The following is a 27,025-nucleotide window of genomic DNA, read 5'->3' on the forward strand; positions in this document are numbered from 1 at the left end:
ACTTGTAAATGAATTAAGGAATATTAAACTATTGAAAAAGGTTGTATTTATCAACTTTTCTGTTTAAATCAACTGCAGTGCACTTGTGTTTTGGAGTGTGATGGCAGCCATTGGGAATTTCATTCAGATTAATTATATCTCACAAAGTAACTTTATATCAACCAATTCTAATTTAAAGGTGAGTTTGATGTCCTTTTTTTAAACTTTAAATCCGGCTTGTTTCTTTAAAAGATTGTAAACATTTTCACAGCTTCCGGGTCACGCTGCATTCAAGCGTGTCCCTCAGAATGGGAGGAAAGTGATGTGGGGCTATGGAAAAATAGCTTTCCGTAGTGCTAGCCTAAAGTAGATATTTTTGTTACATAGTTTCAGTTGTTAATATTTAGTGACTAAAGATAACCACGTGTACTGTGTACCTAAAATAAAATAAGCTGCCCCCTCCACCGATCACCGATATCTACGATGTTGTATTCGCCTTAAACCGATAGGACATGAACGCATCGTGAAGGTCAACGAATGTGCCCAGCGATTAGCTAACTGCAGCTTGTCCAAAGCCGTAGGTGCATGTACGTATATCCTCACTTTGTTCTAAAATAACAAAAAAAAAAAAAAACCCAAAAAAGTTCATTTTATGAAAGCAAAGCTTCTGTGATGTCAAACTTTAATTGTAGAGTTGCCAGAGCTAACGTTAGCTAGCCGCAGTGTGACGGGGTTGTTTTTAGTTTTGGTGATGCTGTTGCCAAAATACTATGTAATGTAAACCTAAATATGGGATACATCTGTCTGCTACAGTATTTCGGAAACGCATCCCAACTGCCACCTGGACGAATCTAAGATGCTATCATTGTCTACTGTTGCTGATAATAAAAAAAAAAGATATGCTTCTGGACTATTTTCAGTAGGAATTGCAGCTGAAATCGGATGTTTGGGTATATATGGCCACTGACTGCTGTCACCGTCACGTCGTATCCCCTTTATCTTATAGGATGGCGTCATTTGGATGGAAGAGGAAAGCTGGTGAGAAGGTGTGCAAGTCAGTAGTGGAGCAGTTCGAGGCAGAGGCAGAGAAAGCTGCGGATGATGGACCGAGGCAGGACGATGGGGTGGACTGGCTTCACGCCATCAAACGACGGCGGGAGATCCTGCTGGAGGACTGTGCTGCAAAGAGCAGGAGATTGAAGGAGGAGGGTGCTCTGTTGGCTGAGCGTGGCAGGTGAGGGTGCTTGGTGGAGCCACATTCTGTCAGGGTCAGAGTTCAAAATACCACACACAGAGTCGTTCATTATTGGGTCAGACTGGCATAGCATATAAATGGAGTCACAGCACTGTGCAAAACTCTTAATTTTTTGAGTCCCTCCTCAATTCTTTAGCTTTTCCTGGGTACGTTGGAAATAGGTTATTGAAACCTCCAGTCATAAAAGGAAATATATAAGGCAGAAACCATTTGTACAGTTATAGTGTGACCACCTTTATTCTTCAACACAGCCTGAACTCTCCTTGAGCTTTCTTCTCATTTCTTTAAGCAGTCTTCAGGAAAAGTTCTCCAGGCTTGTTGAAGGACATTCAGAGCTCTTCTTTGGATGTTGAATGCCTTTTGTTCTGTTCTCTGTCAAGATGATCCCACACTGCTTCAGTAATATTGAGGTCCAGGCTCTGGAACTGGAACTGAAGGGCCAGATGCATCTCTCCGGTCCTGTGTCTTTACTGGAGTTTTTCTTAAGGATTGATCACCTGCCACAAATAGCTTTTTAGGCCTGTCACTTCTTATTTGTCTTCCACTTGTTCACTTTTCTCAATTTTTTTAAGGACGCGCTGCACACCATGCTGAGATATGCCAGATTTTCAACTTTAATCCTTCAGGTACAATTTAAAATTAGTTCTTTGCTAAGTTATGTTATGTGTAGACGCAAAACTGGTTCATTCCTTGAGTTAGGTGGCTTATTTTATGCTTGAATTACTTGTGAATTGTTTATAGGTCAGTGTTAAATGGCTTAAAAAAACAAAAAAAATGTATAATTCCTCCAAAACTGGACTGAAAATAAATGAAAAAGCAGCCGATGTCCAAAGAAAAACTTTGGAAGACCATCAGACAGCCTGGAGAACTATTGCTCAAGACCACTTTAAAAAAATTACAAGAATGTCTGCAAAAGAAAAATATAAGCAAAAATAAATAAAAGCAAAATATAAAGAAATAAGGGGTGGCTCAAGACTTTTGCACACTACTGTAATTCAGTAAAGCTGTAGGTGGTAATGAAAACAGACATTAGAAAGCCAATATTTGCACAGCTGTTGCCATGACAAAAACAACATTGGTGAACAAAAAAGCTGTATACATAAGCAGTGTTCTTTCAAAGTAATTTTCCACATTGTGTGCCAAGTAGGATTACAGCGTAAATCATATTTGTATTCTGCAGTAAGAAGGGCGTCCTGTCTGCATGCTGCATGCTGTCTAGAAAAATTGCCAACACACAGAGGACTATCACTTTCAATATTTCTTCTGTTCTCAACTTTGCTAATAAGAGTCATGTGACTTTAGATCTCCTCCAGAGGAGGGCAGCATTGTACAGAAAACACAAACACAGTTTATAAAGTTCTACTGGCTTGCTTGTGAAGATGAAGCTCAAATACATATTAAACCCAAATGCGCCCAGAAAGCCATTTAAATTTGAGGTTTTCTTTGTATTTCATTTAATTGCTTTTCTGTGAAAAGTCTGGCATGTGTACATTTCAAAAAGTCAAAGAGCATTTGCTCTTCTCAGATCATCTGCTCAGATAATCTGTATTTAGTATTGGAGAGGAAAATAAAAACACTGAGCAATATTATTTAAGCCTTTCAAACAGAACAGGTTTTATTTAAAGGTTTAAACCGTAGCAAAACAACAAATCTGCTCCAAACTCTAAAGTAAACTTTTGACCTATGATTAGACTCAATAATGGTAAGCAGTATAGTTATTTTAAGAGAGCTCTCTGCATATTAAATGCATACCCAGCACTTCAGCACGTTATATATTTTTTAAATTAGATTCAGATTTTAGGGGGGGAAAAAAGCTTTGTTAAGGAGCTGTTATATTTCTTTCATGATTATTGACCTTTTTAACTAAATAACAGTCACATTGTGAAAACCTCCTAGTCCAGAAGATATAACGCTGTTGTCCACAGTGACTCCCTGTAATTGCATTTGTGAGAAGAAAGTGGATTTTACTGAGGAAATTGTCTTACTGCTCCATAATGGCAGTTCAGTGGTTTGAAATGGTGTCTGGTTTAGGATGTCAGCCACAAATTTCTTTTTGTTTTTTTTTTTCCTCTCATAATAACATTGGCCCTGTGATGTCAGCTCATGATTACAGAGGTTTAAATGTCTCTGATGTAACTGAGCAGCTCCTATACTACTTTGTCATGTGAGCCACATTTCAAGCCACATTGCTTGCAGAATGGGGCGGAGGTAGAACTTTTCTGTATCTCTGTCCTGTTTTTCTACATTTGTCTTTATGTTAACAGCTGTTTTATTTTAATTTGCTATCTAAATATTTTAACCGTACACAGTTCATATCTATATCTGCCACAAATTTCTATTGCTATTTATATAATTTTGCTTCCTCTTGTTGCCAAATATTCATGTGTAATGCAGGTGTTTTAATTGGATTCCCTGCCTAACTTGACTTACTTGAAACATGCCTTTACGACCACCATTACCATCCCTACATCAGAGCTAATTAATTAATATTAACATTTCACAGTGATGATAATGAATATAAAATTTTTGCCTCTTACACTTTTAGGGCTATTCACAGATATTGAGATGATTTCTTTGAAGTATTTTAAAGCTCAAATAGCTATATTGTGATGCCATTGTTATTGTGCGTAATGTACTGCCATACTACTGTCATGGCTCAGTCACACTAGAGTACAAATATGACAGCATCCTCCTTGTCTTCTGTCCTGCCTCTCTCCCCTCAGTCCCAACCAGCTGCAGCAGATGGCTGCCTCTCCCTGAGCCTGTCGCACTTCCGAATGTCGCCAAGTGCTGCTCACAGGGGGTCATTTAGGCTGTTGGGTTTTCCCTGTAATCATTGTATGGTATTTACCTTACAATGTAAAGAGACAACTGTTAGTTGTGATTTGGTGCTATATAAATAAAATTGAATTGAATTGAAGAAGAAAAAAATCAGTGGTTGCCCCTGATTGATGATTGATTCACTTATGTTTTTGTTTTTTTGTTTGTTTGACAAATGATTGCAAGTAGTTGTGGGGACCAACTGGTTGCCCAGAGGTTAAGCATGTAACACACTCAACTTGTGAGCGACCACTTTCAGACACAAGGCAACTGTACAGGTTGCCTGGTCGGGGGCAACCTGTCTCCACAGTCAGTCACGGTCAGACTCGGAGTGGCTGCAGTTACTCTCAGACAAATACATTTCCAGGCAGATATTTGCCATCTAATGTATAAATGCAATCAGCTTGCCAGCATGTTGCAGTTAAGTTGAGTCAGTCTGCCAATGAATGCAACTCCGTGTCTGCAACACGTGTCTTTGCAGCAGGGGACTCGACTCAGCTGTTTGCCAAGTGGATGTACAGTATTCTGTTTATATTCTATATAAAAGCAAGGTTGCTGAGCACCTGTGTCATTTTGCAGTTAATTTGCCCTCTGCAGCAACTATGTCACTATTCTGAATTTCAGTTTGAAATTTATGAGATTTTGGCTGGACTCTGAATGAAAATAGTTCATATGAATTTGTGTGTGTGTGTGTAGATGCCAACGGATTTGCAATCTTTGCTGGATTATCACAGTTAATTACTGCATTATCACAAAGAGATTTCCTATAATTTCCAGTTTGATGCATCACAAACTGAGAGCAGAACGATTCCATCTTATTGCCGTTTTGTCAGCATGACGACACACAGTTGCTTTAAAGACTGCAACAGACTGCGGTTAGTTGCAGACCTGGTCTCTGGTTTTGAAACAGCCATTTTTTTCAAAGGCAATGACACTGCAAGTTCCTTTTTGTTCACAAGTTAATTTTAGGTGCCAGCATGGTTTCCAACCACTGTTTTCCCTAGTGTGACTGTAGCATTACATAATTCAAGAGTAATATAAACTTCCCAGTGACACAGTAAATGTCATCCTTACCAAGGAGTTTTCTGTAAAACAGGCTATTGTTGGCATCTTTATAGGTATGACTGCTCTGTCATTGTGTTTCCATGACTGGGCTCACTGACACATTTATTCATAAACTGCATACACGTATATAAAACAATGAAATGGTCATCATGTCAAGTAGGTTGCGCGGACACCTGTGGAAACTGTTACTCGTGATAGCAGTGTGTTGTAGCGAGTTAAATGACCACAATGTTTCATATTCTACTACATTTTATATTTGACCACTTTTTCTTTAAAGTAATAACGAGTAAGCACTTAGGTCATTCTGCTGATTCTAGGCTATGAGCAGAGGCGTAATAAGAGAGATATACCACTCAAGGAATCCTAAGTTAAATCTGTGGGGGAATTCTGCAACAGCCAAATTGGAGGAGTGTAACTTCCGCTGGAAAAAAGCTTTTCAAAACCTTGTTTGGCAAAGTTGGCAAACTGTTTAAGTGCTTTTTTTTTTCTTTCTTTTTTTTTCTAAGGCGGATTTGACTAGTGATTGTATACATGCAGTTTTTATGTGACCACTGAAATTAAAGTTAATTTATATTATGCTTCAAAATAGCTGCCCAAGTGAGTGACTTTATTAAAATTGATACTAATTACGGTGCCCTCTCTCTAACCCGTCTTTGATAAACAGTTATGAGGAGTAATTTTTAGCTTGTAGGCCTCACATGGTTTATAGCTCATTGCTTAATTTCCTCATATGATTTTGCAGTATCCTTTACTTCATGTGATGGTAAGATTTCCACACTCTAGTTCCATTTCCTCAGTTTTCTCTCAGCCTCTGTTTTCTGCTTGTAATCTGAACTCAGCTTTATAACCGATCAGCGTTAATGGTCTCATTGTGTGATTTTTTTTTTTTTTTTTAATTGCTTTTGATTTTCCCAGGATATCCGTCTACATAAAGCTGCAAAAAGTGTAGGCACGAAAGATATATTGTCAAACCCAGGACTGCACCTCTTTGTCTGGTTCAGGAAATGATTCTTGAGTCAATATTGACCAGAGGAGAGTGCTCCTAGAATCAGAAGGAGCATATTCATGCGTGGTCAAAAACCTAAAGACATGTGAATCCTGGTAGACCAATCCATGCAAACCAGTAGACTATAGTGGTGTCAGCTGCTTGGAGTGAGGTTCCAGTGAAGCTTAAATAAACTTCATGCAAATCCTGTTATCATCCTATTTGAATGTCTAAAAAGGAACTAGTAGATGACCTCATTACCTCACTAGCTAAGAAACCACCTTGGAAGATTTTGGTTGCTTTTGTCTGTTCACTTCAGCAGACCTTCAGTTTATGTAACCTGCTGCAGCCTGTGTGCACTCTCTGCTGCCAAATTGTCAGGAAGTGGGCAGGTGTTGTGGAGTGCACATGTGGTTTTATAGTTTTAAGAAGTTCTTTGTCCAGGAAACAATGTGTCCCTTTTCCATCTTTTGAAACAATGGGAAATGCATTTTAGTTTTTAAAAAAATGACAAGACATTACTAGCATGCTCAAAACCAGCAGTATGACTACGGTTATAATAAACAACTGAAACATGATATAGCCGTGTTTGCAGTGTTCTGGTTTTCTAATCTTTTAGGGAGTTGCCTGCGAGAATAGAAAGACAGGACCGAGGCAGCGTTCAAATTAGGCAGCATTTCTGCAGCAACAATAGAAATAATCAGGGAAAAGTGCTTCGTGATGTCCACAGACATGTGGACCCATGTTAGGTTACATAAAATATATCAAATCTCAGGGTGGAGACAGTGAAAGTGGGTGTCTCATTTCACTGCTTTGTGTTATTTACTGGTTGAATTGATTGTACTTCAATGGTGCATTACCCAAAGAATTTAACTCCAGCAAACTTCAATTCAAAGCCGTGTTTAACTTGATGCCGCGAACCATGTCTGGACGTTTGACTTTGTGTAGGCTGGCGATGTTTGTTTGGATTGGCTTTGTGTAAATGTATAGTGAACTCAGCAAGCATTCATGCTTCATAAATGCATGGCTATTGAAAAGTACGTGTGCTGTACCTGTACCATTCAGATTATAGATACCTGAATCCCACTTTTCTCAGCTGATTTGAACCACAATGTCTGTTTTCTTCAGGCACTGGGAGGCCATTAAGAAGTGGGACGAGGCCATTCAGTTGACTCCAGAGGACCCACTACTTTATGAAATGAAGTCCCAGGTATATTATTATTAGTTATATTTTTTTGATGGACATATTTTCCACTTTCTTTCTTACCAAAACGGAGTGCCCACATTACCCATAAAGCATGTAACAGTTAAGTTGCTGATTTGATTTTGCTATGCTAGCGTTGGTTAATTTAGCCTTAAGGAGCAAGTATCAAGCAGGGGATACAGAGGTCTGGAAACCAAATGTCCTCCACCCTGCAAAAAATTTTAATGTTAATTTTCATTTCTGTTGAAATTATATCTGGAAGGAATCATTGTGGACAGTAGGTATGTAGTCAGTGAGTAGGTGTGACTGTAATGTGACATGTGCAGTATCACGATGTACTTGTGAGAAAATGTGAGTCCACGCATTAAAAAGCGTGTGTGGTTAACACTGCCTTTAACCACACGGTGGAAACACTCGGTGTGTTTTGCTCTGCTGTTTCCTGGTACGTTACAAGTTTGTTGTGAGATGTGAAACCTCAAGAGTTTACAGATGTTGGTTTACATCTGGAGTTTTGTATTCAGTTATACCAGAGAACCAAGTGACGATCTCAGGGCTGGAAACAAAGCCAGAAGTACAAAAAACTGCAGTGACTACTTGAGGCTTGTTCCACAAGTGGGTCACTCCTCATAGACCCTTATGTCATAATGCCCAGCTCTAGTGTAGAAATAAATATGTTCAGTTAACATTAACTACCATCATATAATCTACAGCCAGTATTCCTCGTTTATGATGACAGATGATAATTATTATTTTTTTTTTTTATGTAACTCATTCATTTAAGTTGGATAGCAATATAGGCAGCTGTACCTATAGCGTTCATGCTAGGCATTGCCCAGGCTAATTTGACTCAATGACTTAGTTTCCTCAATAATGTTTATTATGATTCAACACTCCACCTTCTGGTTCAGTTATGTTCACTTCTCCCTTCAAAAACTGATGACATTGACCAAAATGCTAAACTTGAAGCTTAAAGCGGTAGTCGACCAACATCCATCTTTTATGTACAGTCCATGGAACCCATAGTTAGCGTGGCCTTGTTTAGCTAACGTGTTCTTTGTTCACTTGTCTGTATGGAATATCAGTTGTATTTGTTTCTGTTCTGGTTATATTGCTATGTGTTATGTTTGTTGTAACTTCTGCTGCCCTCTTGGTCGGGTATCTCTTGAAAAATAGATCTCAATGAGACTTTTACCTGGATAAATAAAGGATAATAAAAAAATATTGGTATCATCAGTGATAAATTCATATACAGACCAATTTTTCTGCTATAGTTTTAAGATTATGTCTGTTGCTTGTTTCCAGTGCCATGTAAATATGCGGTCCTTTTTTTTTTTTAACTTCTGTTTTCATCTTTTTTTTTGCAGTTTCTCATTCTTAAGGTTTATATTCTGGCTGCCTGTCAGATCTCCTTTTCTTCTCTCGTAGGAAAAGTGAAGAAGTCGAGGGTATAGTCTCACAAACTCCATTATTATTGTCCTTGTTGCCATAGTAATTCACATCTCATGAAATACTCCATGCCTAATATAATAGGCATGGAGATGGATAACATTATCCATTATAAGATATTAAAGAAGGAAATGATTAGAGAGGGATATATTGGAGGCCTGGGAAACACTGCAACATGTTTTTTTTTCTTTTCCCGATTCCAATAATGACGTGAACTATGACATAAATGCAAACTGGCCACAGACCATTTCTGCTTGGATTGGGCTTCAACGTGTTCAACACGTATACCCTGTCTCACTTATTAGTATCCATTAGCAATGCTGATGTTATTCACAATCGTCAGAATGAAAATAGGCTGGCCCTCATTAAATTACTCGGCCAGATGACGAGTATGGTTACGCGGACTCTGGCCTTTTACTTCCTCTCATCGCTTTCTTCCTGTTTAATTCGATCTGTGCCAAACACGTCCAGCCCATTGTTGGTCTGTGTGGCTGAAATCAGCCCGCTTTGTAAAACTTTTACCACAATTTTCTGGTCATAAATAAAAGGATTCCAACCTACAGCGGATGCTGCTGATAACAAGAAGTCTTCAAAATTTTATAGCCTTGAAGCCATTTTGGTTTGCAGTGTTCTGAAAGAGTCGTCGTAGGTATTAGTGGCTTATCACTGGGTCAACCTGGGGATCAAGCTATCTATTATTAAAGCTGTGATAAAGCTTCAGCACTTTGTTTAGGCTCATTGTCCACTGATGAAATAAATCCTGCTGTACACTGGTGCTGTTCTTGCGTCTCAGTCTCATGTTGAAATGTTATTGAAAAAGGAGGAAGTAAAAGTAAACCTGTGTTCAGCATAAAGGGACTAACAACAATACCCAGTTTTTTTTAAATTTTTTCTTATTTCTGTCAGCGTAGCTTTGCTTTACACATATGGAAATCACAAAAAGAAGAATCTTATTTCTTTCAGTAATGGGCATTACTGCCCAGTGCAGAAACACTGCTGCCAGTAGTTAGAGAGCCTCTTCAAAAATAATATTTGTTTTTTATGCAAATACATGCACAGAGGTGTTGGCTCTTGACTTCAAGCATGACAAAAGGGCCAGTTTAAAACTTGATGCATGTGCTGAGTGTCTGAATAAAAGATGACTTTTCATACAAGGTTAAAGAAGTTAATCAGTTCAGTTTGATACTAAAGAGCACTCTTGCGACCGTGATGGTGCTGCTGCTCTGCAGTGTACTGGGCTGCAAATCTAGTGGTTCAGTGAGTCACCACAGAGCAGTCTGCAGGGAAGGAGATATCGGTTATTTACATTAAAGATTAACGTGGTGACTGACCCACCCAGCTGAAACTAAAATGGTATGATATCTAATATGAAACAATATAAAACAACAAAAAATGAAACAGTAATAACTGCAAAGCTTGAACATATAAATCCCCTTTTTAAAAAAAAAATCTATTTAAACAATTTCTTCTTGCTTCTTTTCTTTTCTGCTCACCAGAGTCAGATTAAAAGCCTTTGTCCTTTCTGATCACTGTGGATCTTTTTTTTTTTTTCTGTGATTGGGTTGCTGTTTTGTTTATGTCATACATACACATGGACAACATCTTTAACCGTCTTTGTTGTCAGGTACTGACCATCCTGCATGAAGTCTTTCCAGCTGTGAAGGCTGCAGAGATGGCAGTGAAGTTCCGACCACTGTGGTGGGAGGGCTGGCAGACTCTGGGTCGGGCGCAGCTCAACTTGGGAGAGGTGGACCTGGTGAGTGTGTCTGGCAGTGCGCTTCAACTTAAAAGAAACAGGGGGAAGTCACAGCTACTGGAGATTGAAGTCACTGCAGTGGCATCAGTTCTTTTAACCGCTTATGGTGGGGATGGAGTCTGACCCCAACTTTGATTGGACGAGAGACAAGGGTACACCCTCAACAGCTCACTAGTCCATCACGGGGCTAACACAGAAAGACAGACAGTCATTCATACTTACAGTCACGGTTTAGAATCACCTGATCTAACCACCATGTGTTTGGACTGTGAGAGGAAGCCAGAATACCTGAAAGAACCCACGCAAGTAGAGGCCTAACATGCACACTCCACACAGAAAGACCTCAGGCAGCTGACAGATTCCACTGCACAACTGTGCCACCTCTCTGCTACCTCTCTGCAATGTGCATGCTTTGTACAGTTGTTGGTGGACCTTCAATCAGTAGTGTTGCATAACAGTTGATGCCTTTTTGCTTAGCTAGTCACTAATGATCTTTACTGGAAGGAAGAATTTATGTATTTGATTTTGCAATAAACTACGCCTGTTTATGTAGGTGCTTGTAAGTCAGTTGTCTCGAATTTGGAGGGCTGTTAAGACGGATGACTTATTGTGTTTACTACTTTTTTGTGAACTCTCTGCTTGTGAGACAAAGCGACTCTTTGAAAGCACACCCAGGTGCCCGCGGCTTGATTGCTTAAATTGCCCCAGAACACGCCGGGACCTGTGGGTGTATGAAACCTGCAGATCGCAGTTGTACTGTTCGCCTCTTTCAATCCAAACAAACGAGTGAAATCAGAACGCCTTCAGCTAATGTCGCTCCTACATGCCCCAGAGCGAGAGACCTGTCCTATGGCACCAAAAACAACAATGGGAAGTGCTGAAAGTTACATGAGCTAAAAACTAAACCAAATATAGACACACCTACCTTTGTAATGAAGCTCTTGGGAAAGAAAAAAAAATATGGCACCTCTATTTTTAGCTAGACTTGTTCAGTCGAGTTTCAAAGCTTTGTTTGCACCGACATGTTTGAGTAGTACATGTTTGTGCAAACGTGAATATAGTGATTTCCAAATTTTCCCTGCTGTGAGTCTGTTTGGGTCCTTCCCTTCTTTAATTATTATCCCCCTCCATCTAATTTGAGTAAAATGGAAAGCACAAAAAAAAATATATATATATATATATATATATATATAGCACGGTCTCGTATATCATCTAAGTTTTAGCATAAAGAGAAGACAGATGATTTTTCTGCTGAAGCATTCCTTCAGGTGAAAGATTGCTTTCATTTTAAATAGTTGATTTGACTGTAGTTGGTTCAAGATTAAACTTGATATGTTGTTTTAGGCAGACAGTCGCGCTTGTCAAAAATCTTATTATTATTAACCTGTCATCATCTTTGACAGTATTATTTATGTTACAGGTGGGGAATGTTAACATCAAGTTGTAAGCAACGGTAGATTCCCATCAGGAGATTAATGTAGGCTCACGCTTCAAGTATGAAAAGCAATCTTCAGATTACAGAAACATCCGTTTGTCTTTTTTTTTTTTTCATTTTTGCTTTTATGGGGACTTTATTAAAACTTTCAAGTCGTATTTCCTTTCTTTCTCATTAGGAAACAAGACAAAACATTCAAGTAGCAGCTTCTGATTTTTTTTAGCTGTTCTCACCTGTGCGTAAGCTTGACATCTGCAAGCTGTCTCTGCAAAGACTTGTGAGGGGCGAAACTCCACTCTGCTGCTGTGTTGTGTGATCATCATAACAGTCTTATTCTTCCAATCAATAACTTATACTCTTCAGGTTTATGGTTTAAACCCAACTTTTGACCATTAGTAGAAACCCAGAATGGCAACATGTTCAGGGTTCTCAGACTTATTGAAGCTCCTGCAAAGACAGTAAACTGAGAGAGAGACGAGGTGAAGAGTAGAAAGGAAGCTGGTCCAGATGACATACCTGTGGAAATATGGAGACGTCTAGGGGAGAGGACAGTGAACTTTTTTTTTTTTACCAGATTGATTGAGCATCCTCTCACTCGTGGATGCCTAAGAAATGAAGACTTGTACTGGTAATGATTTTCAGGAACAAGGGTGATGTGCAGAGCTGTAGTAGCTGCAGAGGGATAAAGTTGATGAGCCATACCATGAAGCTATAGGAAAAAGCTGTTCAGTGAGCATCAGTATGGCTTCATCCTGAGAAAGAGTACTACAGATGTGATGTTTGCTTTGAGAGTGTTGAAGTACAGGGAAGGTCAGAAAGAGTTGCACTGTGTTTCTGTGGATCTAGAGAAAGCACCTGATAGAGTACCGAGAGAGGAACTGTGGTGCTGCACGAGGAAATGGCCGCTAAGTATGTGAGGCTGGTGCAGGACGGTGAGACAGTGGTGAGGAGGGTGGTGGTCTTCTTGTTTTCAGTGGTGACAGATGAGGTCAGGCAGGAGCCTTCAAGGACATGATGTCTGCAGACAACATTGTAATCTGTAGTGAGAGCAGGGAACAGGTGGAGAGCTGGAGGGATACTCTGGAGAGACGAGAAATGAAAGTCAGAAGCAAAACAAAATACATGTGTGTGAATGAGAGGGAGACAAGGAGCAGAGGTTGTGAAGGTGGATGAGTTTAAATACCATCCAAAGCAATTGACAGTGCACAAGAGAGGTGAAGAAGAGAGTGTAGGCAGGTTGGAGTGGGTGGAGAAGAGTGTCAAGGGTATTTGTGACAGAAGGGTAGCAGCAAGAGTGAAAGGCAAAGTTTACAAAATGGTAGTGAGACCTGCTATGATGTATGCTCTGGAGATGATGGCACTAACAAAGAGGCAGGAGACAGACCTGAAGATCTGAAGATTTCTGTTGGGAGTGACCAGGAAGATTATAAATCAGAGGGACGGCTCAGGGTGAGCAGTTTGGAGACAGTTAGAGAGGCAAGGCTGAGGTGGTTTGGACATGTGCAGAGAAGACATAGTAGATTTATTGGACAACAGGTGTTGAAAAAAGGAAGACCACAGAGAAGAATCATGAATCTTGTGAAGGAGGACATATAGAGGGTTGGTGTGACAGAGCAGGATGCTGGAGATGGCGGCAGATGATCTTCTATGGAGGGAGCAGCCAAAACAAAAAAAAAAGAGAAGAAGACGGGCATCACGGTTCAGAAGTGGTCTGTGGTCACATGAAGAAGACTGTGTGTGTAGACTGTGTGTATTTCTGTTCAGTAAGACTATAACATTCAAACTGATGTGTTAACCCATCCCACAGTCATATAAAAGATATTGACCTCCTTTTAATGAAACTATCAAGCTGCCCACAATACAGCTTGAATAATGTTAGTGTCTTGCTTATTAACCATGCTGATGCTGCACCCACCTGTTTATAAGTTGCACTGGTGTTTAGGACAGAAGTCCTGTTTTCTGAAATCTTGTGTTTGTGCCCTAAGCTCATGTCGTTACTGTCCCTGCAGGCTGTGAGGTCATTCCAGATTGCCATCCACCTCTGCCCGTCGGAGCGCACCCTGTGGCAGGAAGACCTGACCTGGGCAAGGACGTTACAGAAGCAGCAAATAGCAACCAAGGAGAAGATTCGGCAAGAGGAGGAGACCAAAAAACAGATCCTTAATGCCCCTGAGCTCAATCAGGACTATGATTTTGAGTCTGACGAAGTGCTAGCTGCTTGTGTGGCTGTCGCCGAGCGACAGACACGGTATGAGGAGCTCAAGAGGACCGCTGTAATCATCGATGCTGAGGGGAATATAAAAAATGTGCTTACAGAGGAGGCGGGATCAGCGGATTCAGCCACACCATCAAAGGAAGAGTTTGTCAAAGCAAGAGGACTTTGAACTAGAATATAAATGACTGTCCAGCTTCCAAATTTTTTTTAAAACAGGATGGATGGTTTTATTTATAAGCCTTTAAAGCTGTGGCAAAAACATCCCTATTATAACAGGCAATGATGAAAACTAATTCTAGTGAAGGTTTATATGTAAAACTCAAAAGACAGCTGAGTTTTGTTCATGTACTCCTTTTAATGTCAATAGTAGAAAATGTGCATGTTAGGTTTATGCACCCATTTTGATACTTTAAGCTGGATGTGGTTTCAGACAGCCATGAAAAGGGTCAGATTTCATTTGGTGAAAGTTCATCCATCAATCAGCAAGAGTCTACTAACATTTAGCAAGGATTCACTGCCATATTTATAAATCTATAAACTTCAGCAGCTTCTGGTTCTGTATCAGAATAATGTAGACACTTAACTCAAAAGTGTGTCCTTGAAACACCATTTTGAGAGACTTTAATTTCCCTGATTTACATGAAAATTTAAACTGGTCTTTAAACAGTGGCTTGTTAAAATCAGCAGCCTTTTTATGTGTGGTTGTAAAGTGTAGCTTAATTGACTAAAATAATGCAGAAAAGATTCTTAAGACTTGTGGTTACCTCTGTTAATGCATATCGTTTGTGGTGACTCTTGAGGTGTATGATTGCTTGTGAAATCGGATGTTGCTGAAAACAAGATTGAAGCGCAACATATTGTCAGTGACTAAATAAACAATCAAAATTTGTGGTAGTTTCTTCCCTGCAGTTTTCTTTAGTTGGAAACTATTTTAGAGGAGCTGTTTTGTACTGACTTCTGCAGACATGTAATATGTGTGTGATAAATATATGTGACTAAATGTGCCTGTATTGAAAATAAAGGTCAAAGAAAATGTTTGTGAACCCCAGGAATTGGCAGGATTTCTGCAGTGGCTAAACTGTGCTCATACCTCCTTATAAAGTCACAGCAGTAACCGCCTGCGTCAGTGGTTTCCTGTAGATTAAGGGTCTTAAATGAGGAGGCTGGGAAATGTTAGGCCCTTATCTTATAAATCTCTTTATTTTATCAATATTTCGGGTGTGTCTTAAGTGAACCGCCTTCTTCATGTAATACCACAGGGCTCCAGTAGGGTAAAGGTCAGGCTTTTGACTTGGTCATTTTTAAAAACTTGTTTTTCCTCTCAACCATTCTGAGTTTGATTTATTTATTAGTTTATTTGCTATTCTAAGCTTCAGCTCTTGAACTGTCGCCCTGATTATCTCTGGCATATTTTAAATTCAGCTTTGAATTAGGTTTCCTCAATGATTCACTGGGTGACAATGCCTTGTTGATGCCAGAGGTCAGAGGAGAATTAGCAGACTGCTTCAAGCTGAAAGAAGGCAACAGCTAAGGTAAAAGAGCATCTCTGAATGCACAAGGCGTCGAACTTTGAAGCAGGTGCTACAGCAGTAGAAGAGTTCAACCTATTATGTCCATCCTTTTATGACCAAAGTGAATGCATCTTCTGATGGCTGCTTCCAGCTGGATAGCGCACCATGTTCCAAAGCTCAAATCAGCTGATCAAACTGGTTTCTTGAACATGACAGTGAGTTCACTGCACTCAAACAGCCTCCACAGTCACCAGATCTCAATCCAATAGAACACCTTTGGGATGTGGTGGAACGGGAGATTCACATCATGGATGTGCAGCAACATTGTGATGATATCATGTCAAAATGGGCCAAAATCTCTGAGAAGTGTTTCCAGCACCTTGTTGATTCTGTGCCACAAAGAACTGAGGCTTTCTGACGGTAAAAGGGGTCCAACCTGATACTATCAAGGTGTAACTAAGTAAACATCCAGAGAGTGTGTTTTGTTTCTACTGTTGTGCTGTGAAAGTTGTTGTGGTCAAGTCACAGTTCACAACCACCAACCAAGACCAAACTTTGTCAGTACTGAGTTTGTATACCTACAAGGGAGGGGCACTTCTATTTAATCTCACCTGATTCCAAGAAACTGTTGGAGAAGTTATTTGCACAGAGGGGGTCACTTCCTTTTTCTTGTCTGGATTGCAGAAAGGCTGCTGGGTGTGTTTAATAAACATAAAAAAGTGCAACTGTGGTTTAATCAGACTTCAGTACAGAGTGCATCTTATGAGCACTGCAGAAATCCCTGCAAAATGGACTGGATCTTATGTAGCACATGTCTGCATGAGCACTCGACGCGCTTTATGCAGCGTGTCTCATTTAACCATTCATACAAGCACTTTCTAACATTCACACACACACATTCATCCTCCGATAAACACATTGAGAGCAACTCGAGGTTCAGTATCCCCCCCCTCCCCAGGGATACTTTGGCATGCAGATTGGAGCAGCCAGGGATTGAACCACCAACCATCTACCTCTTGAGCCACCAAGCATAGCTGTACTTCACAAACTTCATTTAAAAAACAACAAAAAAAAAAAAACAACTGTACAGCCATCAGAACTAGTGTGAAAGTAAGCTGCAGCAGCAGTAATGTAAAGGCGAGAACTGTGATGGAAAAACATTCATTTCAGTGGAAAGGAAGATTAGGAAGTTGAGCAGAAAATTACCTCTTTAAAGTATTTTGTAGGGTAGTGTGATGAAAGAAATAATGACTTTCCAAAACAGGTCCATCAGGAGTGCTCAGATAAGCGGGTTCTGCGTGAATAACTAAAAATTGCATCTGAACATACAGAGCATAAAATTACCTGATCAATCAGCACCACAGATGGGTAATGCAAACATGAGGCAGGTTATATGGAGTAATAATCCTCAAGATGGTTGTGAATGGTTGTCAGAGCCTCAGATGGCTGACAAGCACTGTGTAATAATAATGAAACAAAGTGCTAACCCTTTAAGTTTCTAAACAAAGAAATACAGCAGAGAAAAAGACATGTTTCTACAAAATAATCTAAGTTTTGAAAAATATTTTAAAAAAAGAAAAAAGATTACATAAGCTGTGACACCCTTGCCTGAGACACACCCCAAAAACACTGCTGGTGCAGCTGCTGCTTTTAGAAGTTGCATAATAAGATAAATGGAGGTCACCTGTGTATAATCAGGGTGTGCCAAGTGATTTTAAATACACTTGTATGTGGATGGTCCAAATGCTCATCAGCCCATGGCTTCGGGAACATTTCAATGTCAGTCCAAACTTTCCAAAAGAAATCGATGACATGTTAAAAACTTTACTTTACATCCACTTAAAAGTAAGACAGATGCCTCAGCATTTTGGGAACAAGTTAAAACTTTTTGCTTTTCTTTGAGTATGGCTGATTTGTATATACTGAGTACTGACTCTTTCCAAATCTTCAGAAGTTTTTTTTTTTTTTTCCCATTCTTGCAGTTTAGCTCAAGGGAGAAAAACATCAATCAGTCCACCACTTCATCATTTCAGGCTCAGCGTTCTCAACAGCTATTGGACGGTTTCCTGTGAAGGTGTCAACAGAGAGAGGTAATCCCTGGAGGAAAAACTGTAGTTACTTTCTTGATCCTCTGACTCTTCCTGTACAGCCACTTCAAGGTTGACATTTTTAGCTTTTACAGTGCAAATGTCGTGAAAATTAGCACAAAAAAAAAAGTTGTCAAAGTAATTTATGATTCCCAGACAATAAGTCCTACAGATATAAGTAATTCTTTCATTCCTTCTCTACCAGGACTTTGACTATTCTATTTGACCAGGCTCAACTATTCTGAATGTAGATGTCTTAAAAGTCACATTAAGCCTTGGGTGCTGCCAGATATTCTAGATGTCTTTTGCACCTCGACTAGAATCAAAAGTTCTGTGGGTTTAAACATTATTAAGCTCAATAATGAAATTTAAATAACAAGAATACTTAAAACTGACAAGAAAATATATTTTCTTTCAATTCCAAGGTTTTATATATCAGAGCCTGATTTAAAAAAAAAAAAAAAAAATCCTCTGGTTCTTAAACATTAGGTAAATACAACCTGAGATGAGTAACACCACATGACATATTAAAGTGTCATTGTTTATTTAATAAAAACTAATAGAGAATGCTGAAACTGTGTGTGAAAAACTAATTAGACTCTTACTCCTTCCATAGGAATTAGGAGGGTAAATAGCAGCCAGCTGCTGCTAATCAAATGCACCTCATTAACTGATCATCACCAAGTGTGAGTGCCTCCATAAAAGCAAATGTTTTGGCAGTTTGCTTGTCTGTAGAGCATTTAGGTGTGTGTGTTACAATGCCAAAGAGGAAAGGCATCAGCAATGATCTTAGGGAACCAGATGTTGCTGCCCATCAGTCTGGGAAGGATTATAAAGCCATTTCCTAGCAGTCTGAAGTTGATCATTTGACAGAGTGAGAAAAATGATTCACAAGTGGAAAACATTCAAGACAGTCACGAATCTTCCCAGAAGTGGAAGTCCCAGCAACTTCACCCCAAGGTCAGACTGTGCAGTTCTCCAAGAAACTGCAAAAAAAAAAAAAAAAAAAAATCCAAGAACTACATCTCAGACTTTACAGGCCTCAGACAGCATGTTAAATGTTACAATTAATGACAGAGCAATTAGAAAGACTGAACAAGTATGGTTTGTTTGGACTGGTTCCCAGGAGAAAGTCTTCACTCTGAAAGGAATAATGTAGCACAACATAGCTTGCAAAGTTGTGCTTGCAAAATATGTTAATTTTGTCTCTATTAATGGACCTCATACCACAGGCCTCTAAGGTGGCAGTAATTAAACCATTACTTAAAAAGCCATACTTAAAATTTTCCTTTTTGATGAAGCTGTCATGGTCTGGGGTCCTTTTGACTCTGTGTGTTTTGCTTTGGCTTTATTTTGTCTGTTCTGGGGTTTTTCTTGTGTTTTAGGGTTGGTTATGTTTTGATTTTCTAGTTTCTTGTGTTTACCGGTGTCCAGTGTTAGGTCTGCGTCTCTGTCCCTTGTTTGACTTCCTGTTTTATTTTGTACTCATCTGGTCTGTGTGAGTTGTGTTCTGTCTTGCTTTCCCCTGTTCATTAGTATTATGTCGTTCACCTGTGTTTTCACCTGTTTCCTTTTCCCTCATGTTCCCTCTGTGTATTTAAGGTCTGTGTTGTTTAGTTCGTTGTTCAGGTCCTTGTCATTGTAATGCCTAGGTTGACATCAGCTGTGTGTTTTGTGGTTTCGCGTTTCTTGGTGTAACTGGCTCCTGACCAGTCAGTTTTGGGTTAAAGCATATTCAGTAGAAGCTAAGTCCAATTAAAGCTCTCGCCTTGTGTCCTGCATTGGGGTCCTCCCTGCTTTGCCTGCACCAGCTGTGACAAAAGCTTACAGTTAGGGCTGGATCAGGTGATCCTGAACGCTCCCTTAGTTATGCTACAATATACCTAGGCTCCTGGGGGTTCCCGTAATGCACTTACGGCTTCTTCTTCACTACCCTCTTTCCACTCCCTGAATTTAATCATGAGTAATTATTAATCTCTGGCTCTCTTCCAGGTGTTTTTTTTTTTTTTTTCTCCCCCCTTCCTGCTTTCGCCAATTGCTTCCTCATAGGGGCTCATCTGATTGTTGAGGTATTCTCTGTATTATTGTAGGGACTTCACAATATAAAGCACCCTGAGGCAACTATTGCTGTAATATGTAAATAAAACTGAATTGAACTGAAACAGAACTAAAAAAGTTCATCCAGAAAACGATGACTTCAAGTCCATTGTTGCTATAAGCGGTTATACACACTGCTGCATCATGCGCTCAGTTTTTCACACACTACTTCTGCAAGTTTTTTGATTAATAATTAATGAGATTGTGTAATATGTAATGCGGGGTTCTTCATCTCCGGTTGTAGTTAAATCATTTTAGAACCTGTTAAGTAGCAGCCAGCACCTGCATCCAATGGCTGGTAGAGATACTGTAATATGTCTTGAAGCCATGACAAAAGAATACACCTGACAGCAACTTGTGATGGGATTAAACCAGCCAACACTTAGTTTTCTGTTTATTATTGCATGAGTACTCAGTGGTCATTAGTCAGACCACGCCTTCTTGGCCTTTATTTTAATCTCAGATACACGCCTTACAGTTTCTTGATTGCACCATGCACAGTTTTGCAGAGAGGCTATTGTTTTGACAAAATCTGCCTACAAACAGAAACATCTGCCAAAATACTCACAACGGCCTTTGTGATAGTTCCTGCTATGTGTCGCATTGCCATGACGACACACATACCCACACTAACAAGATAAAAACAATATCAGCCACAGATATTCGGCTCGTAGAAATTACCACTGTGGTTTATTAAACCATCAAATACAATGTAATTACATCTTATTACAATTGTTTGCAATTCCATTTTTCATCATCTATTCTGATCCAAGCCTGGTCTAAATCTATATAAGTCTGAGCAGTGTTTTTATCCTCCAATACGCTCATCGAGTTAAAACAGTTACAATAGCGCAAAGAAGACTGTAGTCCTAAATACCTACAGCTTCACCACCTACTGCTTTCTCAGTGGCATCTTCTAATAGCCATTTTTTTTCACAGGCTCCTCACAGCAAGAGTTTAAATGTCTAAAACAGCCTGTCAGATTTGTAGTGTTAGTGGTGTGAGCTGATGAGATGTGGGAGAAAAGGGACAAGTTTCCAAGAAGAATCATTTTTCCAATCGACCCTCTGCTAAAACCCTGTCGCAACTGTTTTGTCAATCATTATTTCCTGTCTCCCGAGAGACTCAACAGCTTTAACAGATTTCAAAGTCTCAGGTCAGAGCTCTCTTTAAAGGGTTATTGTTCTCAGAGGGGCATTTCCCTGCTCCCAGAAGGCTCTGGACAGAGGCCACAGTGGAACTGGAAATCATCATGGGCAAAGAAAGCAGCTGTCTGCAAGTGAATGATGTCTCACCATCTGAACTGGCTATTGATTAGAAATGTGTTAAAGCAATCAGTGCTGATGAAAGGGATAGCATGTGCTACGTCTTTTATAAATGGGGTTGTGAGTGACATGCTGAGGAAAGAAAATACTATTGAATTTAGAAACTTTAGAATTTTATTTGGGTTGTGTTTAAGTTGTCTCTGGATCTACTTCCCCCTTTTTGTAGTTTCTCAACAACAAGCTTTTCTGCAGCATTTCTTGCAAAGAATCTGTTCCACAATTGGGCAGTGCATTTGTTACCTCTAGGCTAGACTATTATCAGGATATCCTCCCTTTTACTTCCTGTGCATTTATATGCCACTATTTACTTTTTGTCTTCTCTCTGATAGTTTGTACTTTGTTCTGTTGTCTTTTTCCCATCCTTTCCTTTTCTCTCTTGACTTTTCCCTCACTCCAAGCAGTCATATTTCTCCCCATTGTCTCTCGATGCTCACTCATCCATGATCCCCTATCACAATTGTATGATTCTTATCTTAGACTATAAGGTGCCTCTTGTAAATTGGCGCTGTGAACAGAACTGAACAGATTTCATTGTTTTAATTGACAAAGTGGTGTCATTAACCCTGAAGTGGCAATTAATTTAAGTCATTCTTTTCTTGACTGATCAATATTTGTTTTCAGCAAAGATTCAGAGAATTGCTTGCCTGTAAAGTTGGTAAAATTCACATTTGGGTTTGCACATTTCCAAAAATAAGTCTTTGGGAAAATGAAACCTAGATTAACTTGCACCAGAATGATGGGAAGATAAAGACTGTGGAGAAGGAAACGAGAACCCATGATCCAAAACATACCACATCAAACACGATGCAGACAATGTTATGGAATAGGCATGTACAACTGCCACTGGAACCGGCTCACTAGTGTTCACTAATGATGTGACTCCTGACAGAAGATGCAGGATGACTTGTGAAATGTACATGGCTATAATCTCTGCTCTGATTCAGCCAAATGCTGCAAATAGATACAAAATATACTGAAAAAGCAATCGGAGTTTCTCAAGGCAAAGAAATGGGAAATTCTTCAATGGCCAAGTCAGTTACCTGATCTCAACTCAATAGGGCATGCTTTCCATTTATTGAAGGCAAAGCTGGAAGAAGAGAACCACAAATAAGAAGCAAGTGAAGGCAGCTGCTTCAAAGACCTGGTAGATCATCTCAAGGGAAGAAACAAAACATTTGATGATGTCCATGAGTTCCGGACTTCAGGCAGTCATTGAGTCCTGAAGATTCTTTCAAGCATTAAAAAAAATCCTTGGAAAATGCAGAACTCTAAATGAAAAAAGCTGCAATTTCTAAACATTTAATGCAACAAATTAAAGCTGACCGTCTGCGCTTCTGGTGGTGCACAGAGGCAAAACTACTACAAATGCACTGACCTGCAATAACTGTACATCCTCATGCATTAATCTACTGTTAATATTGCTTCACATGTTTTAAGCACATTATTGCTTGTCACATTCAGTCGACTTATTGATGCAAAAAGAAAAGACACTGACTTTCATTAGCTTATATTTTTTTTTTATTAAACACATTTACACAACATTTTGTGATAAATTTGACACTGAATATGAACATGTGTTTATATTTGTATCAGTCTTTATAGCAGCAGTATATCAAGGCCATGCTAAAACGGGAAATAATTTAAAAAAAATTCAGACAGGACACAAAAATGGCTTCAGTTCTAATTTCCTGCCTTATCTTCCTTATATACTCCGATTAGCTGGGAATGTTACGCATTGCATTAAAAGCATTAAAAGTAAAGTCAATAAGATAATGGGTTAAGTGGGCTTTTTAGGGGTCACTTTGAAGTCTAACATCCTCCAGTGTCTGTACTATGGGATATCTAGTGTATAGCTGCCTTTATGAAATTCAGGGGGTGGCAAGATTATGGTTTTGATGTAAGAGCAACTCTGTCAACCCATAAAATGTCACTGATTGAAACAAACACACAAACAAAACCAGGAAACAAAAAAAAAACACCACACACATATTCACCCTGCACCAATTTGAAATGGCTTCAAACTAACTGAACTTTCTCATGGAGAAGACAGTAATGTACAATTTCATATTTGAAATAAATTGACATCCTGGTACTCTGTTCACATTTTAACACAAGTTCTTTACAGACATTGTGCAGGTTGTGGAAACGAGCGCAACCCGGCAATGGACTGAAATTCAAAAAGTGCAATGGGGGAGCTCTATAACGCTCCCTGTGGTTTTGCTGATATAAGTTATGTGATCGTATTGATGCGTATTTAGTGATTTGGTCAAGAATTAATGGGGAGCGATGCACTGAGAATGATACTTACAGAAGGTCAGTAATTCATCTCTCAAGTGTTCTTAGCAGTCCACAAGATGGCTACAGATGACAGATTTTTCAGTCTTCAGATGTGTTTGCAGTGCTTTCACTAGTTCCCATCTTTGAGGCGACAGTCTTATTATGGGGAATATTATAATGGTTATATGCATTTTTCTTGCATATCTGTAGTCTCATCTGTAAAGGTGACTTGTAGAGTCGGGTCTTTGGGGCAAACTGGAAGTTCTTTCAGTGGCATTTCTGATACACTGTCCTCTAATACAGTCTTAGACCCATCAACCTCCTGTAGGGCCTGTAATGTCTGTATAGCAGGAAGAGCAGAGTCACCCTCCACCCCTGCTTGAATTGGTCCATGTGTCTGTGTGTTTCTCTCAGAGGGGTAAAGCATGGTGTGAGACGTGCTCACCATTTCCCGCAACTCATGGGACATCAGTGATGGAGAGTCCCGAGAGACGATGGAAGACAGATGACCGTCAGCGCAGAGGAAATGCCCACCCTGTCCCCGTCCACCCATTTTGCAGAACAGACACTTGATTTTCTCCATCAGTTTGAGGAAAACTGTCTTTCTGAGCAAGATATATATCCACGGATCTAAGATGGGGTTGACAGAAGCCATGCGGATGGCCTGCAGGTCTCTATGCAACCCATTCTCTTCTGTCTGGTTTCTGAACAGCTGATTTAGGAAGATCCTCAGCTGAGAGGATGGAAGAGAAAACAAAAAGGTAGAAAAGTTTAACAAGCATCCACTTTTACCATTTGACCCCCCCCCAAAAAAAAAAAGGGCACAGAACAACATTTCAAACAGTTTTTTCATAAGTCCAAACATTACTACACTTTAGTCCTTTTATTTAAGACTAATATAATTGTTTATTTGACATATTCTTACATGGCTGACATGGAATGGTTAAACCTAAATACACACTTGATGATATCGGACTTCTTTTAGCTGCAGCAGCGTATGAAGGGCAAGAGGCCAATAAAAATGTCTCTCATTTCTTGCTGTAATACCAAATGACACTGTGGCATTTGCACTTCACTGATTGTGATCATCAGTCACATTTTCAAGAAACGAGGTCCATTAAAGGGTGAATTTACATCTTTTTTTTTTTTTTAATCCTGTTTAAAACAGTGTTCAGGTATCATTACAATATTATGGTTAATTTTACTGATTCTAATCATTTCATCCTTTTCATAATGGCTATTAAATGATCCTATCCTAAAATGTTTCTAACAGGCACAATTGGAATAAAAAGTCTTTGCTCTCATACAAAAGTATTAAGTTTATATTATGACACTTGTCTGGGTTGCACAAATCAAAGTTGCAGGTGTTGGTGTACAGTTCACCGTTTTCCCTTCTCTGTACTCCATGCTGAGTAGCAGGGAAGACGCAGTGACACAAAGGGGGAATTTTCTAACAAAAATACGAACACTTTGCTCCTTGACATTATCTCAGGTTCAACAGTGACGTCTACTAAGTCAAACTGAGAATGGGGACGTTAACGACTACTATAAATACTCTCATTGGTCTTACCTATTTCACACGTACTCCCATTGTGAACGTGTGTACTTGTGCAGAAGCGAAAGCACAATGCAACATGTGACAGCTCATCAAGTGTCATCAGACCACAAACATCTAACCCGAGCACACAATGTTCAGAAGCACACGCGTAACACCTGTGCCAGTATTATTTTTACAAGGACGCACATTATCATTATTTTTATTTTGACAAAGTTTAATTCAGTTACCTTTTTTTTGGATTTTTTTTTTCTCTCAAAAGAACCTGCTTGTTGCAAAAAAAAAAAAAACTGTGAGAACTGTGTGAGCTCGCACATACATTAAGAGTGGCACGACTGATTGTTGCAATTTTGCCATACTCACCACTAAAGGTATGGAGCAGACGAGGACAACAGCCGATGTAGCTATAAGAAGGATGACCATTTGGATCTCTGCTCCAGCTAATCGGGAAAAATTCCGTCTGCGCCGCAACTCTGCGACGCGCCGCGGGTCTGTTCCCAAAGATGTGCGGCGAATGAACCGCTTGTGCATTAGGATCAGAGCTCCGAACACGGTCACGTTGCATATGATAGTTGCCAGCACGATGCCCGAATTCACCCCCGCGTACATCAAATTAAAAGTCTTGACAGTTGTGTGGTTGTTTTGCCAGTCGATGAAACACCAGGTCTTGGAGTTTTGGAGCGTCACCCGACCGAATCCCAAGCTGGGCAGCGCGCAAAACACGATGTTGGAAATGTATATGACTAAAAGTGCCAGCGCTGCGAGTCTTTGGTCGACATACTCATTGTAGAAATACGCGTGGTTTATTGCCAAATATCTTTCCACTGACATTGCAAATACAATGCTGAGTTGAACCAAGAAGAAGAAGAGCAGAATGAAGCCGGAGTACTGGCACAAAGGCTCCCCTCCAGGCCAGGTGCCTTTGATGTAGGTGGCGATGGTGACGGGACTGGCCAGCAAGGTGCCCAGCAGGTCTGTGACTGCCAGGCCGCACACAAGTGTGTAAAAAGTCGTCTCTTTCCGTTCCTTTCGTGATATTCGCAGAACAACTATGGCGATGACATTTCCCACCACCCCGAAGATGAACATAATCACCGGGATGGTGGGCGGTGGAAATCTGCCGGGTGGCGCCGTGGTGCTCATACCTGCAAGGAATTCTTTCACTGATTCACGTTGAGCAAAGAGTCTCTCCTCACTTCCGAAGCAGTGACCCTTCCCATTAATACGTATTCCTCCAATTCTCCAGTAACCAAACCCATATCGCCAACGGTGTCTTTTACGCACAGAATTTAAACTCCATATCCTTCGTGAAAGTACGAATCCACAGGAGACAGATGTTCACTCAGCTGCTTTTGCTTTGCTTAAGATGCTCCGACGTAGGTTGCGAGCTGCACCTCGCTCTGTAACCACTCTCAACTGACAGGGTAGTTTCCTCTTGGGCCACTGACGGCAACTCCTCCTCCGCATTTCCCTAAACCACCGAGCTTTTTGAGCAACTCCACAGCCAAACACCATCTACAGCAAAGAACCCGCCAGAAAGAAGGCGCAGTTTAGAGATCAGTGTTTCAAATCTTCTTTATCACTAGACTCCCGCGTATATAGGACGGAAATTCATTAAAGTCTTCGTCATCCTTCAGCTGACATCAGCAAACTCATAACAGTAGCTGGTTTGAAACAGAATAATTAATTAGGAATAAATATGTATAAATATAATTTATAAAAAATAAATAGATAAAAATGTTTTATAAAGAAAATGAATTTATTTATAAAACACATTTAAAAAATAGCAGGAGCTGACTCAGTGTTTTTCCAGAATCAGAGGGAACACCGGTGGTATAAAGTTGTCTAACTGAAGCCTTCTTTTCACTTCAGAGGGAAGCGTCACAGTTTTTATTGCATCACAGTTACAAAACAAGTCTTCAGACCAGTTTCTCAACTCATTTTCTTACAAACCAAATGCTCAGTTTTTAAAAATGATGATGCACCGTTATCAACACGCCGTACTCTTCGAGT

General features: G+C 39.8%; 2 protein-coding genes across 2 annotated transcripts; one reads left to right on the top strand and one right to left on the bottom strand.

Moving 5' to 3' along the window:
- The first annotated feature begins 355 nt into the window (after positions 1-355).
- Positions 356-15,203, top strand: ttc33 (tetratricopeptide repeat domain 33). The gene is made up of 5 exons (XM_030742091.1): positions 356-566; positions 986-1,213; positions 7,233-7,314; positions 10,379-10,510; positions 13,955-15,203. Coding segments are annotated over exons 1-5 (819 nt in total). The 5' UTR covers positions 356-564; the 3' UTR covers positions 14,330-15,203.
- A 7,495-nt stretch (positions 15,204-22,698) lies between these two features.
- ptger4b (prostaglandin E receptor 4 (subtype EP4) b) lies at positions 22,699-26,497 on the bottom strand. Its single transcript, XM_030743189.1, has 2 exons — positions 25,376-26,497; positions 22,699-24,190 (listed from the first exon to the last, which is right to left on the bottom strand). The coding sequence occupies exons 1-2, from the start codon at positions 26,153-26,155 to the stop codon at positions 23,639-23,641; spliced, it is 1,332 nt and encodes a 443-aa protein (XP_030599049.1). The 5' UTR covers positions 26,156-26,497; the 3' UTR covers positions 22,699-23,638.
- Positions 26,498-27,025: the final 528 nt, after the last annotated feature.

Source organism: Archocentrus centrarchus, chromosome 12, assembly GCF_007364275.1.
Source record: "Archocentrus centrarchus isolate MPI-CPG fArcCen1 chromosome 12, fArcCen1, whole genome shotgun sequence".
Lineage (NCBI taxonomy): Eukaryota > Metazoa > Chordata > Actinopteri > Cichliformes > Cichlidae > Archocentrus > Archocentrus centrarchus.

Bases quoted from the DNA above. Each gene is read 5' to 3' on its own strand.
- ttc33 (XM_030742091.1), top strand. The intron at 1,214-7,232 runs GTGAGGGTGCTT...TGTTTTCTTCAG, and splicing joins CTGTTGGCTGAGCGTGGCAG to GCACTGGGAGGCCATTAAGA. The intron at 10,511-13,954 runs GTGAGTGTGTCT...CTGTCCCTGCAG, and splicing joins ACTTGGGAGAGGTGGACCTG to GCTGTGAGGTCATTCCAGAT.
- ptger4b (XM_030743189.1), bottom strand. From the start codon at position 26,155: ATGAGCACCACGGCGCCACCCGGCAGATTTCCACCGCCCACCATCCCG. The intron at 24,191-25,375 runs GTGAGTATGGCA...CCATCCTCTCAG, and splicing joins TCTGCTCCATACCTTTAGTG to CTGAGGATCTTCCTAAATCA.